The sequence below is a fragment of the Odocoileus virginianus genome, chromosome 26, assembly GCF_023699985.2.
Source record: "Odocoileus virginianus isolate 20LAN1187 ecotype Illinois chromosome 26, Ovbor_1.2, whole genome shotgun sequence".
Classification (NCBI taxonomy): Eukaryota; Metazoa; Chordata; class Mammalia; order Artiodactyla; family Cervidae; genus Odocoileus; species Odocoileus virginianus.
The window spans coordinates 43,728,947-43,745,279 of NC_069699.1; the positions used below are offsets into that span (position 1 = coordinate 43,728,947).

At 51.4% G+C, this 16,333-nt stretch overlaps 1 protein-coding gene across 18 annotated transcripts in view; it reads right to left on the reverse strand.

The window, feature by feature from the left end:
* The window catches only part of CACNA1D (calcium voltage-gated channel subunit alpha1 D), a 336,899-nt gene that overhangs the window by 89,866 nt on the left and 230,700 nt on the right, over window positions 1-16,333 (reverse strand). For 10 of the 18 annotated variants that reach the window (XM_070455904.1, XM_020885969.2, XM_070455905.1 and 7 more), the window contains exons 10-12: window positions 2,358-2,445; window positions 2,020-2,079; window positions 1,033-1,059 (exon numbers count right to left, since the gene is read on the reverse strand). In XM_070455904.1, the coding sequence (XP_070312005.1) occupies window positions 1,033-1,059; window positions 2,020-2,079; window positions 2,358-2,445 (175 nt within the window). The remainder of the gene's footprint in view (window positions 1-1,032; window positions 1,060-2,019; window positions 2,080-2,357; window positions 2,446-16,333) is intronic. The other 8 variants (XM_070455913.1, XM_070455907.1, XM_020885971.2 and 5 more) reach the window with 1 other exon arrangement.

Below are 16,333 nucleotides of genomic sequence, written 5' to 3' on the forward strand. Positions count from 1 at the left end.
CATTCCCGTCTCCAAGGAATCTTCCCGACCTGGGGATCAAACCCAGGCTGCCTGAATTGCAGGCAGACTCTTTACCATCTGAGCCACCGAGGAAGCCCCCTCTAAGACGATATGCCTACTAAAAACATACTGTCCATTTTTATTGGGTTGCTTTATTATTACTGATACTATTCTTATGTATACTGGATACTAATCCTTTCTCAATTCTGTTTTGCAAATATTTTTTCCTCTAGTCTGCAAATGATCTTTTTCTTTCAAGAAGTAGTAGTTTTAATTTTGATGAAGTCCAATTCATCAGTTTTTTCTGTTATGACCAGTGCTTTGGGCATTATGCCCAAGAAACTTTTGCCTAACCCAAGGTCACTTAAATTTTCTATGTTTTCTTCTAGGATTTTTACAGTTTTACAAAAAGAATTCCAGGGTCAGAGGAACTTGGTGGGCTATAGTCCATGGGGTGGCAGAGAGCTGGAAACGACTTAGCAACCAACACTTCACCTTCAGTTCTATTCCACTTAAAGTGAATTTTTGTACACAGTGGTAAAACAGTTTCTAACTGAAAAATAATACTTATATGGCAAAGTAACAAATCACTGGTATACAGTTCAATGAGTTTTTACCAACTGATTATGTAACCTGCATTCAGAGCAAGTAAAACCATTACAAGCAACTCAGAAGACCTTTTGAACTTCCTTCCATGGAAAAAGTTTTCAGCACAAAAGTGACAGGAAGTATCTCTCTTAGAGAAATGACTCTGGGAGGGTATACAAAAAGGGTTGATTAGGCAAACCATTATTCACGGTTGCATCTTACTGATCTGTTTTTTTTTTGTCGGGGGGGGGGTGGTTCTTTGGCACCTACTACAGTTCTACAAGGCAGGTACTTACTGTTTACCGGGCACGTTGACCTTCTACACGAATGTTAGAGCCCACAGTGTAAAAAAATCAGGCCTAGAGCAATTCTACATAAAGTTCAGAAGTTAGAACATAAAAAGCGCACAAAAGTTTAAAAAAATTATGGAAAGAAGACACTGACCTGAGCTTGGACTTTGAGATGGCTTGACTGAAAGAAAGACAGAAAGAATACGATTCCTGTTAGGAAGGCTCCATGATACGTTCCCCTCCACATTTCAGCAGAGATACCATAAAAGCCATGCATGGAAGCCTGGACCCAGCACCCCCGGCTCCCGAAGCGAGCCAGCTGGGGTGAGCATGGAGCAGGGGGCCAGGCAAGAGAAGACTCTTAGCTGCCTGAGCAGCCCTGGCACAGGTGGAGATGCCAAGGGTTCTTCTCCCCCTCCCCGAACTGCTCACGCTGCAGCCAGTGGGGCTGATCCTGCCCAGAGCTCAGTCCCGCATCTCCACAACAGCACGTGCTGCTACAATGAGAAGAGCCCTGGGCCTGGAGCTCCAGCTCCGCTCTTTACTCACTAGGAGAGCTCGGGCAAGCAGCACACCGTTTTGAGCCTCTCTGCTCATCTGTAAAATGGCAAAACAAACCCATTCCCTGCCTACTTCATGCTATTGTAGGAGGGCACAGCAGGAGGAGGAGGAAAATTTACTTCATAAACTGTTGAGTGTCCTTCTCCTAACATCATTTTTATGAATCTCTGCCGAGATCAGATTCTCTTAAAAATGACACCTGTACTCGACAGGCATAAGACCTAAAGGACACCAGCAGAAAGCAAACAGAAGAGAATTGCATGGGGCTCCCCCAAAGCAGGCGGTGCTCGGTGCACTGCGCGCGGCTGGTGTGCCTGCTGCTGCAGCCCAGCGCATCCAGTAAAAAGCCAATGGGTGCTCATGTGAAGGCATCCTCCAGGGTGAGGAGAGAGGGGTGCAGGGCTCCAAACAAAGTGTATGAGCCGAGAAGGACAGGGTCTCTTTATCCAGCCACTGCGCATGAGGCTGGGAGAGCCCGTAAGTGATGGAAACTTAAATAGGGAGCACATTCTATGAGCAATTCTGCCATACAAGCCCTTCAAAGCACTGACGCCAGCACCAGGCTCAGAGAAGCCTTTACCCCCAGCGCCGACACCCAGAGGGCCCGGCCTTGGCAGTGCCTCTTCTTCTCCACCAGCACCTAATGGACACAGGGGAATTGCCGGGTTACCTGGCTCAGCCCGGGGCAGGTTCCATCTCAGCAGGACGGACCGCTTTGGAGGACGAGGCAGGTGACATGCTGGGGGCCTGGGGGGCCAGAGTTAGGAGGAGGACCAAGGGGTCCAGGGTGAGCCCGCCCACCCCTCTTGCATGTGAGGCCATGGCTCCAGGCTCCACCGAAACCTGGGCGACTCACTCACATCTGCTTCTCTAAGAAGCCAGGAGAGGCCAAGAGGACAGCAGCTCAGCCCCACTCACCAGAGACGCCCGCAGCAGCCTCGGTTCTCGCCTTCTCCGCTGACGTTCTCTGTGTTCACAGACTCCGTCTCACTGGTGGGCATGCTGGCTGCGGGGAGAAGAAACGCTTCAGATGGTGCCGTGGCTCCAGGAGTTGGTGATGGACAGGGAAGCCTGGTGTGCTGCTATCCACAGGGTCGCAAAGAGTCGGACACAACTGAGCGACTGAACTGAACTGAGTGACTGGATGCCCTGCACGCCCAAGGCATCGCCCAAGAACGCGATCTCTGCCTCCAAGATGAGCCTCTGGGAAGCTGGCCGGAGGGTGAGGAGCATGATGAAGGGCCCCCAGGGACCTGACTGGCAAAAGGAAGTGCTGAGAAGCCAGGTGTCTCCACAGAGGAGCCTTCACTTCCATGATCTGCTGAGGAAACCCAGAAGGTATCCCAGCAGGAAGAAAAACCCACTATCTAACTTCCCAAGGAAAGAAGCCTGGGCACCAAAGTGCATCTTGTTGCCGTGGCCAGCGCCAGCTTACTCTTCTGACTTCCAGGTTTTCCCTGAGAGGCTGTCGCAATATCTCAGTTACAGCCACATCTTTCCTCGTCCCCACAAGAAGTACTCTAGAACATCTGTGAACAAACCTAAGATTTCATAAACAAAGTCTTACTTTAAATATACTGAAGGAGAGGAGATATTATCAAGGAAGGAGCATATGAAGGTACCAAGCAAAGAATCTCTTTAAAAATGGAAGTATTCAATTCATTTTCCGTTAATTCTATCTGATGTTCTTCTGCTCAGCTTGTGAAGCCAAGATGCTGAACACTGTCAGTTAGATTAATAAAAAAGACATCGTTGACCAAAGATGCCTGCACTAGAGCTCAGTATACGGTCCTATGGGGAAAGAAGGTTTTCTCCCAACCAGCGACCAGAGGGCAAAGCTGTCTGTGGTCCCAGTGCACCAGTGTCTCCGGGCACTTCTCCCTTCCCCACAGCATGGTATCAAGCAGAAGCAGAGGAAATGTTGAAATGTCCCCCTCAGGTCAGGAGGCCCAGGGACCCACTCAAGAGTCACCATCTGGCACACGGGTGTTTTCTTCTCCTCCACTTGATTCAACCCTAGAAACGTCAGCAACATGTGCTGGGGAGCAGGTGGCAGAGGAGGTGCGGGACACAAAGAGGGACCCAGCTCGGCACCTGTCCTGGAGGACCCAGGGGAAAGGCAGCATCCAGTGGACTTCGGTCCACCATGACCAGAGCTACCTCAGGGGTCTGGGCAAGTGCCGTGAGGACAACTCACTGTGCTCTGGGGTTAGGGGCTGTCATCAAAAGTCGAAACATGGGAGGATCACCCCACACGTGCATGTCTTTGCCCTGTTGCGTAATTGTGAACTGCAGTGACCTTCTGGTTTTGGAGACCTGATGGCGTCAACAGGAAGGCCTTTCCCCTGTAAGCTCTGCCCATGTGGCTCCTCCTCTGAAGGACGCCTGAGTTTCAGCTGTAAAACCTGGCAGTGGAGCCTGGAGTGCCGCGGGGAGAAGTCTGAGGCCAGCCCAGACTGGCCTCAGGGCAGCGCAAAGGAGCGGGACCAGAGAGCTCTGTCGGTGCAGCTGCACGGCCGTGGACCCTGCTCGGGGGAGAGACAGGGTGTGAATGACAGGGATGGACGTGGACCTGACTTGATGGGCCCAGAGAACTGAGAAACATCTTTTCTGATGCACCAAAGAAGACCCCTTCCCTTGTGTGAGCACCCAGAGGACTGAACCCGCCAGGGTGAGGGGGTCTCAAGAGCCATCTCCAGGCACATTGAGGCAAAGGCTTCAAACGAGAAGGCAAACTGAGCAGAATTACAGACGATATAATATAACCAATACTCTCACTTTTCTTCCTTAGTCAAGTCAAAAGAAACCAACGACAAATTTGATTCACTTTTTCACAACTCCATGCAAATACAGACACAAAACCAAACAAAGCATAAACAAAAGCCCCACAATCCAATCACAGGAAAACCTTAAACAAAAAGCTCCATCAAGAGATAGAAACACACATACACAGGAGGCTGCTCATGCAATTTGCTTCTCCATGACTAGTCCATGTCTGACTTCAGCAGAAAGACTAAAAAGTCCTAAGAGTCAGCCAAGTTCATTGTTACAGGTTACTCCCATGGGGTCACCCTTTTCTTCAGGAACCAAATCAAGGTGGGAGACCCTTACAGATATGACCAGGAGTCATCTCTGTGGAATGTTTTTCTCGGTGGTTACTGCCACCACTGAGGGGACAGAAGCTGAAGGCAGCAGGGAGGGAGGGCCACTGGGTGGACGAGGGTTCTCGGGCCGCAGCGGGGTCCTGGCTCTGCCCTGGGCAGTCCCACCTCTCTCTGGCTTCCCCAGGTCTGGAAAGTGGAACACTATCTGTACGCTCTGGGGGGTCACCTCCCTCTACAACAGTGTAATACTTCATGGTTCTAATATTAATCATGTTGTAAATTCAGCCACTATGTCCAAGGAGAGCAAATTTCTTTTCATGGGCAAAACTCTGTGGCTTTTTACTCTCTGGGGCCATGTCCCATGATGATATCAATAGAATCGCTGTGTGTAAGCTCTGGGAGTTGGTGATGGACAGGAAAGCCTGGTGTGCTGCAGTCCGTAGGGGTCACAAAGAGTCAGGCACGCCTGAGTGACTGAACTGCTGAACTGAACTGACTGAAATTCAGTCACTATTTCCAAGAAGAGCAAACTTCTTTTCATGGGCAAAACTCTGTGGCTTTTCACTCTCTGGGGCTATGTCCCATGATAATATCAATAGAGTTGCTGCGTTTCACTCTTAAAGCTTGTTTTTCAAACGATCTGATCCAAACAGATAACTCACAGCCTGCCCATGGGAAAGGTGGGGGGACATTACTTTGCATTTCTGGTTTCATGTCAACTAGTGAATGAAATGTACAAGCTACTTCACAGACTGAGGTTGGGGGTGCAGAGATAAGAAGTCAAACTGAACTCCACAAGCAGAAATTGAGGCTGACTGTGGGGCACTGTGGCAGGACTGTACTGATGGAGAGGATCCTCCTGCTCAGCAAGCGGGCTCCATCCTTCAGGTGGGATGGGACAGTGGTTGAGAGCAGGCCTCTCAGGTGGGCCAGGTCTAACTTTACCCCCACATTTGTGACCGAATATCTCCAAGGCTTCGTTTTCTCATCTGTTAAAATGGGGTGTACTTTTAACTTCACAGGGCTGTGGGCAGAACTGTAAGAGAGGAGGTACACAGTTATCCACAGTGTCAGGCCATCAGTGAGGCTTCTACAAGACGCATCCATCTTCTCAGAAAAGCTTTTCTGGAGCTCCGTGGAAGCAAGGGGACTCTCTCTGGATGAACCAAGTCCAGGGTCACTTCACTCCACCCACTTCTACAGCCACACAGAAGACTCTTGCATGAACAACCTTCTACACTTCTGACCCAGCCTCGGCCTGCACTCCCAGTTTGTATCACATTTTCTGCCTTAAGCTGAGTTATTTTAACCTAGCCTATTGTATTGAGAGCAACTTTTCTGTCATCCCTATTTGACACCTGCAGAGCCACAGAACCCTAATAAACAAATCTGCTCTGGAATCATGCCCTGGGGGCTCAGGAGTGAGAGAGTAAGGGGCGGGTGGAGGAAGAAAGCAGTGACTCCACCAGAACGTGGTGACCTCATTTGGTCCCGGAAATAGATGTGGATCCAGTCCCTCCACCCGAGCCTCTGGCAACCTTCCCATCCTGCCTCTCCCTCCCTGCCATAGGAGTGTTCCCTTTTTCAGAAGCATACAAGACACCGGGCCCAGTGGGCATAACCAAGGAGCTTGTTTGTACATTAAAACATTTCACCCTTCACTTGCACCAGACATTCTTTTTTTTTTAACATTCCTAAATTGATATGCACCTCACTTCACTTAGCCCCAATAGGATCTCATCTACGTTTTAAAAAATCAAGACAGGAGAGTCAGAGACTGTTAGAACTGGAAGGGGCTTCTGAGAGGACATGAACAAATGCTGTGATTTCACAGATGAGAGAACCAACCCGCTTGCCTTGGGACACACAGCTCAGATGTGAGAGGAGAAAGCTCTCCTGTGCCACCACCCCCATGCAACAACCCTGTGGCTTTGGTACATCCTTAAATACACTGCTGTGTGATTCAGTATCAGTACATGCTGGTATGTGAACTGGTATACACTTAAAACTCCACAAATCAAAAAGCTCCAAAAACCAAGTAAGCCTGTTACCTGCCAGCCATGCTGTGTTGTCCTAATGACCCTCATCAACCCCTGGAAACCTGGGGCAGAGCCAGCCCACTTCCAGGAGGTCAGCCCAGCAAACGGGGAGGGGGGTGGTTATACAAAATACAGGTGTGCCAGAGACTACTGGGACTTCATAAAAGCCCAAACAGAAAGGCTCATAAAAGCCCAAGGAAGTAAACCTACAGACAAATTTATCAGAACACGTGGCATTCTCCCTAACCGGCTGCCTCAGCATCAGGACTGCCCCATTCAGGGTGACCACTCTGTCCCCGTGAGCGTTCAGCATTCACTGCTGACAAATGACTAGGCCTAATTAGGGCTGCAGCAGAGAGACCCCCGCAGACAGAATCCGGACCCTCCTATAGAAGGAGCCAGGGCCATCTGCATGCAGAGAGGCTACCAGTCCTTTTTCCTACACATTTCAGGAAACTAGAGCTTTGTTGAAGAAGTTCTCATTTTTTAAATATAAATTTGAAAGCAATTTTCAATGACTCCAGCTGAAACCAGGCATTAGAACAAGCCTGTGGCCTATGCCGCAATTCTGACTGGCCCTGCATCTGCCAGGCACTGTTATTTCTAGGGAGAGCCCAGGGCAGACCCTTGGGCTTCCAGCATGTGTACGCTGAAAAGGGGCCTCCAGTGGTAAGTTGGCGGGGGGATGGTGCCAGCCAGCAGCCCGGGACACCCTGGAGTGTAAGTGAGAGTTGCCAGGGCCTCCCAGGCAGCCTGGCTCGGCCCCTGCTCTCCGTGGATAGCAGGTTACACCATTTCTCTCTAGGATCTAACTGTAGGACCCGGATGCCATCATGGGTGATGTTACATGAAATAAACCAGGAAACGTGCTGGTTTTCAGACCAGCTCAAGTTACCTTCACCACCCTGTAAACATTCCTCTATCTACCGTCTCTCTGAAGGACAACGCACTTCTCAACCGTATCCGCCTGGCCTGTGGATTCAGAGGGAAATCAATACACAAGGGCACGCATGCACATGGGCATGGATGCGCGTGCCCAGGAGTCAGAGTGCATCTGCGTGTGGATTCAAACAGGCAGCCCCCAAACTCTGGCCCCTCCCCCCACTCACAGGCACAGCAACATCCCAGACCAGCTTCCTGCCTCCAGGACAGATGTCAGAGAGGCTTGGTCTCTGTCATTGCCGGGACAAGTCCCTTTTCTTCCCAGGGCTTAGTTATTGCATCTGCAATTGGTCAATTTTATCTCTAAGACCCACTTACCTCTGATCTTACAGGACTGCTGTGAAGAGGAAACACTCATAGGTTGTTTGGTTCTACTCCCAGCACCGAGGGGGTTTCTCTCGCATGCCCCGCTCCCAGCTCAACAAAGAGAGCAGGAGATGAGCAGTACCCTGAAGTCACAGCCCACCCCTCAGGAGGGCGGCCAGGAGGCCAGCAGTCGGCCTGCTATGGCTGGTTCCAAGTCACCTCCAGGCGGGGCACCCTGGGAAGTACGCAGCAGAGGAAGGAGCAGCCCCCAGGACCCTGGCGACCCCTGCCAAGTGAGCCTGGAGCTTGGCAGGCCCCTCCTGGAGCAGGTCACACGGTCAGCCTCGCTCACAGGTGTCCCGGGCCTCTAGGAACCCGGTTCCCCTGTTCTCCACGGGATGCGCTTTCTTGCACACTCAGGGGTCTCTTCGAGCATTTCCCTTTGTGCCCCAGCAGCCTAAAGCTTTTCGCTCTTTCCTTTCAAAGGCGGGGTTGGGGGAGGTCAGGGTAGATAACTGAGCAGTGGCAGGATCATAGCTGCCTTCCTTGGGGACAGGGGTTCTGCAGCCAAGATCTTGTGTTTTTATCTTATTTTCATGACAAGCACGAGCAGCGCCATAACGTCCCCTGGAGGAATCTGCCTGTGCTTGCTAGGGGTGACACGCTCAGCCGTCACAGGCTCACAGGCTCTCGTTGCTGTAAAGAAGCCAGGCTCGTGCTGGAGAATGTGGGTCAAGGCCAGACCAAGGTTTCTCTGTCTAAAGCAAGAATTATGCCCTGCCAGCAACTATTTCTGTATGACCAGCGACAGTGGGAACACAGCATCGCCATGAGGGCTCCCACCCCACCAGCATCACCAGTAACACCAGGGCCCTTCTTTTGGGTCTCTAAGTATTTCATTAAATAAACAAAATACAGTAAGTTTTCTGAAAAGTTAGGCTGCTTCCTAACCCTGCAGATCTCAAGGCTGACCCAGAATTCTCAAGAATCCTTGAAAAGTCACAAGGCCCAAGCACCAGCTAAGGAGGTTGGGGGGGCGGGGGTGCACCTACAAGCTCAAGGAGGGGTCTCTGCTCTCCTGGGATAGGAACCACTCATCTGCTCATGTAACTTCTCAGAGCTGGAAGCCTAAGTCAGTCTTTGCAAACTTTTTTCTGACACCATCACAGTACTTCCTGCTTAGCGGAAGCCCAGTTTTCCTGCAAAGGCCTTAGGAGGTCCCCACACCCAGTTCTTCTTCATAAACCCAACTCCCAGCACCGCAGTGGAACGAGTCAGCTGTCTCCGCCCCGATTCAGGCCCACTCTCAGACAAGTTCCTTCTCTCGGAGCCACCACGTGCTCTCAGAGTGACAAAGGGCTCATATCTGAACCCACTCTCCCTTTCCACTTTGGGACCTTCTGAGGAGAGTAGGACTTGAACACATCCTTCATTCAGACCACCCAAGACTTGCTCAAGTCCAACTCCCATCACCTCTGCACCCGGCATTCCCACGAGCGAGCAAACAGGGCACCGAGAAGTTTCTGCTCTCCTGGCAGCTGGCGCTGTGTCCCCAAGTCTGAATCTTCTCATGGAGCCTCCTCCAAGGTTGTGTGGCCAGGGCCAACCTTGGTGGCATCAACCACTTGTGCACAGGAGAAGCAGAGGGATGGCTCCAGCAGGCAGCACACCAGCTGTCTGCATAACTGCCCTGCACGGGGACAGTCCTGATGCCAAGCCCAGAGATTCCGATGACAGGCTGTGTTTAGCATTATTTTAGAGCATAGACTGAAACTGTTTCCCCCATAAGCCCTTTCCCCATTCCCATTTGTAAAGGCAAGTGCCCCCAAATCGTGGCATCCTCTAGAAGTCTATTTTTAACTTCATTCTTGAAACTAGCACTACTAGCTTTAGCCTGGTCCTGGGCAAACCAGCCAGGGACTGCAAGACACCGAGGCCAACTGAAACATGTAACCTGGAAAAGAAAAATCAATCAAACAACATCAGTGGAATTTCCAAACAGTTTAGATTAAAAAGCATCATTTGGGGGGAAGTGTTTAAAAAGTCTGTCTTCCAGTCTAAGAATATTCATGCAGAATTAAATAAATCTTCTGAGTTGGTTCAGCTGCTTCTTTAAAAGGTACAGTTCAAACAAAGAGGAAACTGCAATGCTGTCTTGGCTAAGACACATACTGGGGGAAGAGACAAAAGGAAAACAGCACGAACAAGTTTCAAGGAAATCAAATGAAAATACAGGCATCTCACAAACACACCACACAGCACATGCAGCTCACACCATGCCATGTGTAAGGAACAGGCGTCAGAGGTCTTGGGAGAAGAGTCGCCCGAAGAGGAAGCTCAGGCTCAGCAGTTTACCGTGATCTTTAGCCCTGCGTTGGCGAAAGCAGCAAAATCTCCTTTTCTTCTTATCCTCTTTTAGCAAGTCGGCCACTGTGACCCCTTCAGTGGAACACAGGCAATTTCATTATGCTTCAGTAGAGGGCAGCAACAGCAACGCCAACAGGCCTGAGGATGCTGAAGGCGGCCCGTCCACCGGCTCTGATAGGCAAACCCCAAATCTGCCCCCCTCCCGGGGAGAAATATACAGTTCAGGACCTGACCAGCAGAGTGAACGTGCACCTTCCGTGGCTAGGATACTATTACGCCTGTCTTCAAAAACCTGCCCTATGCAGACACAGAAGGCAGACCTGTGGACACAAGTGTGGCAGGGAGACGGTGGGCCAAATGGCGAGAGAGGAATGGAAACCTGCACATTACCATATGTAAAAATAGATAGCCATGGGCATTTGCTGTGTCACACTGGGAACTCAACCTGGTGCTCCGTGACTACCCAGAGGGCTAGGGGACAGGATGGAGGTCCAAGAGAGTGGCTGATTCGTGTTGATATATGGCAGAAACCAGCACAATATTGTAAAGCAAATAGTTTGAGAAACAAACAAACTACCTGTCCCAAATAAACCACCAACTAATCCACTCTGGACAAATGTTCCCAAGGTTTGGCTTCCCGTCTAGGAAGGGCATTAGGGAGAGGGCACATTGGCAGGAGTCCTAGGTGCTGACCGCTCTGTGAGTCCAGCCAGCATCACCCCATGCAGAAAGACACTCGGGGTTAAAGCAGTGGGTTCTGGACCTACACAGACCAGGTCTAATTCCAGCCCTCCCACGAACTGGCTAAATGACTGTGGATGTGTCACCTAACGGTATTAAACCTTAATTTCTTCACTCGTAAGATGTTAATAACAGTTGAACCTGCACTTCAGAGAGCTTCTCTAAGAGGAGAACAGTACATACAGTGAAACATAATGATACGAGCACTGGCTAGGCACAGTCAACCACAACAACTTCCTTGTGGCCACTGGGTCTCAAGACAACGATTCCAGGGTCTCCAGCCCCAGACAGCTCTGTGATACAAGCGGTGCTCCAGGCTGCCGAATCTCTGCAATAGAGGGCACATGCCCCAGGGCAGCGCAAGGGCAGCAGAAGGAATGGTGAATGGACACAGGGCAAGCTCTCACACACAGCTGGTGGGAGTGGGAAGTGATGTCACTTGGCATAACACTCACATTTCTGAAACGGGCCTCCTCTGGGACCCAGAAAAGCCATTCCTGGTCATCGCTCCCACAGGAGCCTGGGCACCAGTGGCCACACAGGTGCGGCATTTGGGGGCTAGAGGCGGCAAATGTGCAAACTATGGCAAAACCTCGGTTCAAATCCCAGCTCTGCAGCAGTCATGCGGCCCCGAGAGGCTCCTTCGTCTGTCTGTGCTTCGCTTTCCTCTTCTGTCAAGGTCTTGCTTCACAGTGGTGTGAGGAGTAACAGACTCGTGTACCCACAGCCCTCAGAAGAATGTCTGGCACAAAGGAACCACCTGGTAAATGTGAGCGATGACCTGGTGTTCTTTCATTCAACCAGTAACCACTGGGAGCTCAGACATGTGACAAAGACCCTGCCAGGTACCAGCCGCTCCATGCAGAGCCCCAGAATCCTGCCTCCATGGAGCTTCCACTCCTGCGGCAGAGGAAGACAGCGATCGCGTGAGCAAGCATAAAACTACAACTCTGGTAGCTGCTCTAGAGCCCACATGCTCCATGAACCACACAGTCCACTGTGGCAGCTTTAAACCGGCTATTTATTGAAAATAGCCAAAATGTTGTTTCAAAACATGGAAGGATAGCCACAGAACACGGTTCAGTGAAAAAAAGACAAGTGGCAGGGCAGGCTGTGCTGGGAGATCTAGTGGTGAGGACCAGGGAGGGTGCTGCCTGTGCAAATGCAGGTTCTCACGTACACAACTGAGGCCAGAAAGAACAGGCTCCCAACTGCGAAGCCTGCTTCTCTCTAAGAAGAGGATGAGCGAATGATCATGCTCTATACACCTCGGTATTAAATGAATTCCTTACAGTGGGCAAATAGCACTTATGTAATCAAAGTACATTAAAAACAAACACTGCCCTGAGTCAGGGCTTCACAAACCTGGCTGTGCAACCATCCCGAAGTCCGTCTCCCATCGGCTCCCAAGAGGCCAGACCCTGGCAGGTGATGCCTCCCAGGACCACCTGGGATGGGGGGTCTCCCATAACCCCAGCACTGGGCTCCCTCCAGAGAGGGCAGTTGCCCTGGATGTGTGTTTACTCTATGCAGCTCTAACTGCTGCTGTTTGCTTGATAGCTTTTAATTGAATGTTTTCCATTTTGAACTTGCACCCTGAGGTGGTTTAACCATGATGAGAGCAGTTTTGTAAATCAACATTTGAAGACACAACCTTTTTCAACAGGACCAACAAATTTCCACGCTTTGTGCTTGCACACAGCTTTGCCATCTCTGGTTTTCTGCCCACCCCACAAATCAAACATGGCTGTAAAAGGCATCAAAGTGACACATACAGGCGGGAAGTGACAGCTGTGACAACCTTGTGTGCCGAGGGGGCAGCATCCCAGTGGGAGACGGGCAGGGACAATGCTCACAGCCTCCAGGACTGACCTGATGAAGAAAAGACAGGGGTTCTCCCCTGCAGTTCTCTCCCTGCTGGAGTTTTAGGGTGTCCTTCCCCTCCCTTCCTTTGGGCATCCAATATCCCCACTGACAGGGAATACGGATCATTCATAGTTCCCTCAGGAAAATGCCTTGCTTTTCTGGCCAGAGTTTTAGAATGAGCTTCCTTTAAAAGGATTCCATTATTTTTAATGCTATTTTTTTCTTAAGGACTAATCACTGACAATGAGAAGAGTTTAAAATAGAATATGAGGCTTTCAGATTTTAATGGCCCCAGCAAAACTCCATTGTTCACTCAGAAGCAGCTGCATACATCTAAAAAATCACTTTGAGATTTGGCAGAGTTTCTTAAGGAAGTTGAAGCTCAGCAGAAAGATAAATAAATTATCCTTGAAAATATCCCGAATGCTCAGGAACTAACTTCCAAGGGAATCTTGTCCATTCAATTAATTGTGTAACACTAGCTTTCTAACAGCAAATGCAGGGAACAGGCATCATAAATAATCTGTGGACACACAGAGCCAGAGCTACCTGTCACTGTGGTACCAGACAGCCCTAAAGGTAGGTACCACACTGCCTCTCCTCTGTCTTCTTCCAAGTGTGACACTTGGTATGCTGGCATTCAGGAGTCCCCAACTCTGGCTTCACACTGAAGCCTCCAGGGAGTCACATCTGGGTCCCGTCACCAGCAAAGCGGCATGGGGGTGAGGCATGGCACCAGGAGGCAACCCTGCTCCCCAGGTGACTGCCACGTACAGCGAGAGTTGGGCACCACATGTGCAGACAGTGACATTAAGTAGATCAGAGAGAAAAGATAATGTGAGCACATCCCCAAGTGCTTGCTTTGACATCTATTCTCTGACACCAAGGTAGAAACAGACTTCAAGGGCTAGCAAGTTGGGCTGCTCTATCTCGAAAGTGACTGAGTAGACAGATTTGTTTTCTATCAATATTTGAGAACCTTGTAGTTCTTGAACAGTAAGGAATAGGGATGTGGGTCCTAAAGGGTGTCTTCCCTCTGAGTTTGGGTAGGGATCTAGTAGAATCTCCAAAAAAATTTTTGTTTCAGGTCAAGTTTTCCTGGAGTTTGACGACAGCAGCAGCAGCAAGTCCTCTGAGTCAGCTGCGGCAACTCCTACCAGTTACGGAACACTTAATTCTCATGACAACCCTGTCATGAGGCCAGTATCTTTCTCCACTTCCAGCAGGAAAGGAAACTGGGGCTCAGCAATGTTGGGTAATATGCCTAGTGCTCTAGTCCAAATTCTAAGTCACTCAACTTGATAGCAGCCACCTTCAGACAAGGGACGTGGCCAGGCTCTCCAGGCCCGCCCCTGTCTTCCATGGGCTTATGAAACCTGCTGTTATCAACGGTCCCCTCTGTCGAGGCTGAGCCTCAGCCATCAGGGAGGTCTCTTCTCAAAATGTCACTCAATTCCTCCGTGTCTGGGAAGAAACCATCCCAGTGCACCTCCAACCCAAGTGAAAAAGACAGTCAGCAGAGTCAGCATCCTGAGGCGGTGCGGGCAGTCAGGAGCTCCCCCGCCCTTCCCCAGGGAGGACACAGCGCAGGGCTGGGGTGTGGGGTGAGCCTCACACACTCAGGGGGGACATCGGCAGTGCCCACACTTCACAGCCTGCTAACAGGTACAGAGACCAGACTTGGCCTGTGCGGGTGCTAAGTCAGCCACTGTTGGATGAGGAGGACCACAGAGGTGAACCCCTCCTCCCTGTGTTTCCGTGAGAAAGGGGAAATGGCTGGCAGCGACGGAGGCCCCAGTGAAACCCTGGCAGGGCTGCTCCCCCAGGAAGTCTGGGCTGCAGGGGAATGCACTCGCTGGAAGCGGGCTTGGGGCTCTCTTCTCAAGTCAGTTAAACCTCAACACGGTTCCCACAGCCTCGGATCTACGTTTCCATTTCCAACCCTGACACGCCGGGGGTCTGGAACTCTGATGACTGGGGAAATACCAGTCTCCTGGTATAATGTCCTCGCTCCACAGGACACCCCAGCACACGAGCCCACACAGTGTCAGCATGCTCCAGAAGGAGGTGCCGTTCCAGACCAAGCACGAAGCCGGTCCCGCATGCTGACGCAGAGCCTCACTGCGCAGAGCAGAAGCCACGACGACATCCCCAAGACACAGAGCAGCTTTCTGGGGCTTGGAGCTCCCGTTACACAGTGAATTCAGAGGCTCTGCAACTTTTAAGGGGGCTTTCCTTCCTTCCTTGCTTATTAAGAAATACACTTAAATAAGTGTACCACTCTACCTTGTTTATGCCATTTCATTAGCGTGAGAAGCATTCCCCTTCAACCTTCCACAACCAAAGGCCATCCCTGTCCCTCAGAGCGCAGCAGGGACACAGCCTCTCCCGCAGGGCCGCCCCTGTACCCCCCTCACCCCACAGCCCCACGGCCTCCTTGGGCTCCCACGGCAGACTGCGGGCCCTTGGCTACGATGCCAGCTTCTCTGCTCTGTCTCACACTCGATTCTGTAGGAAGGTCTCCTCGGGCAGAGGCACCGATTTTGCCATCAGACGTTTCCTCACAGGCAGCGGCAGGACACAGGAAATGCAGTGGACCCTCAGAGTGACCGGGAGACCCGGGCTCAAGTCCCGCAGAAATCCCTACTCCTCAGATCACAGGCCACAGAACAGCTCCAGCACAACGATGTTGGCTCCACGAGGCGGACCCTGTCTGTGACTAGAGGGTGGAGCAAAGAGGAGACGAAGCGACATCCGCCTGCAGGAGGGCCCCGCTCAGCCCCTACAGGACATACCTGTGCTGACAGACCAAGGGGCCCAGCTCAGAAGAAGGGACAAGACCTGTGTCTGTTTATACACAACAGGTGACATGCTGGGCTTAGGAGAGCAGGGCAGGAGGCTGGTGGAGCTCTGCAGGGCAGCCTCAAGGCCACAGCTTGGGAGCCAAGAGGAAGAGAGTGGGACAGGCAGCCCTGAGCGGCAGGCTTGTCTCTGGCCACGCTGCAGGGACACGTGCTCTGTGAAGGCCACGGGATTCTGCGGCAACCCCCCAGGCAGCGCTGGGAAAAAGATGCATAGACACTCCCTACACCACATCACCAGATGTGGAGCTCACATGAATGCCCACTTAGAAGCTCTCATCTCATGGTCGAGGAACCTAGTCTAATAAAGTGCTCCCTGGTTCCTTCGCCCTCAGGGGGCAGCCCCCCGGCTCTCCTTGAGGACGCAGCGGTGCAGCCTGGGAAGCCAGGGGCCTGCACGTATCAGCACCCGACTCTGCCTCCCCCAGCCATGAGTACACAGGACTGAGTCAAGTGTGCACCCCCGATGACAGGAAACACTCTCCACGGAAGCAGAGACTCAGAGTCCCAGGCTGGGGACAACTCGGTCAGGCCCGCCCTCCACCCCGGGTCTCAGCCTCTGCTCACCCATTCTCCCTGCACACCCCTGGGCTCCAGCCATAGGAGTAGAGTTTCATGGCCTCCCTGAGCCTTTGTTTGCCCACTTTCATGTCCTCCTCACACCACTG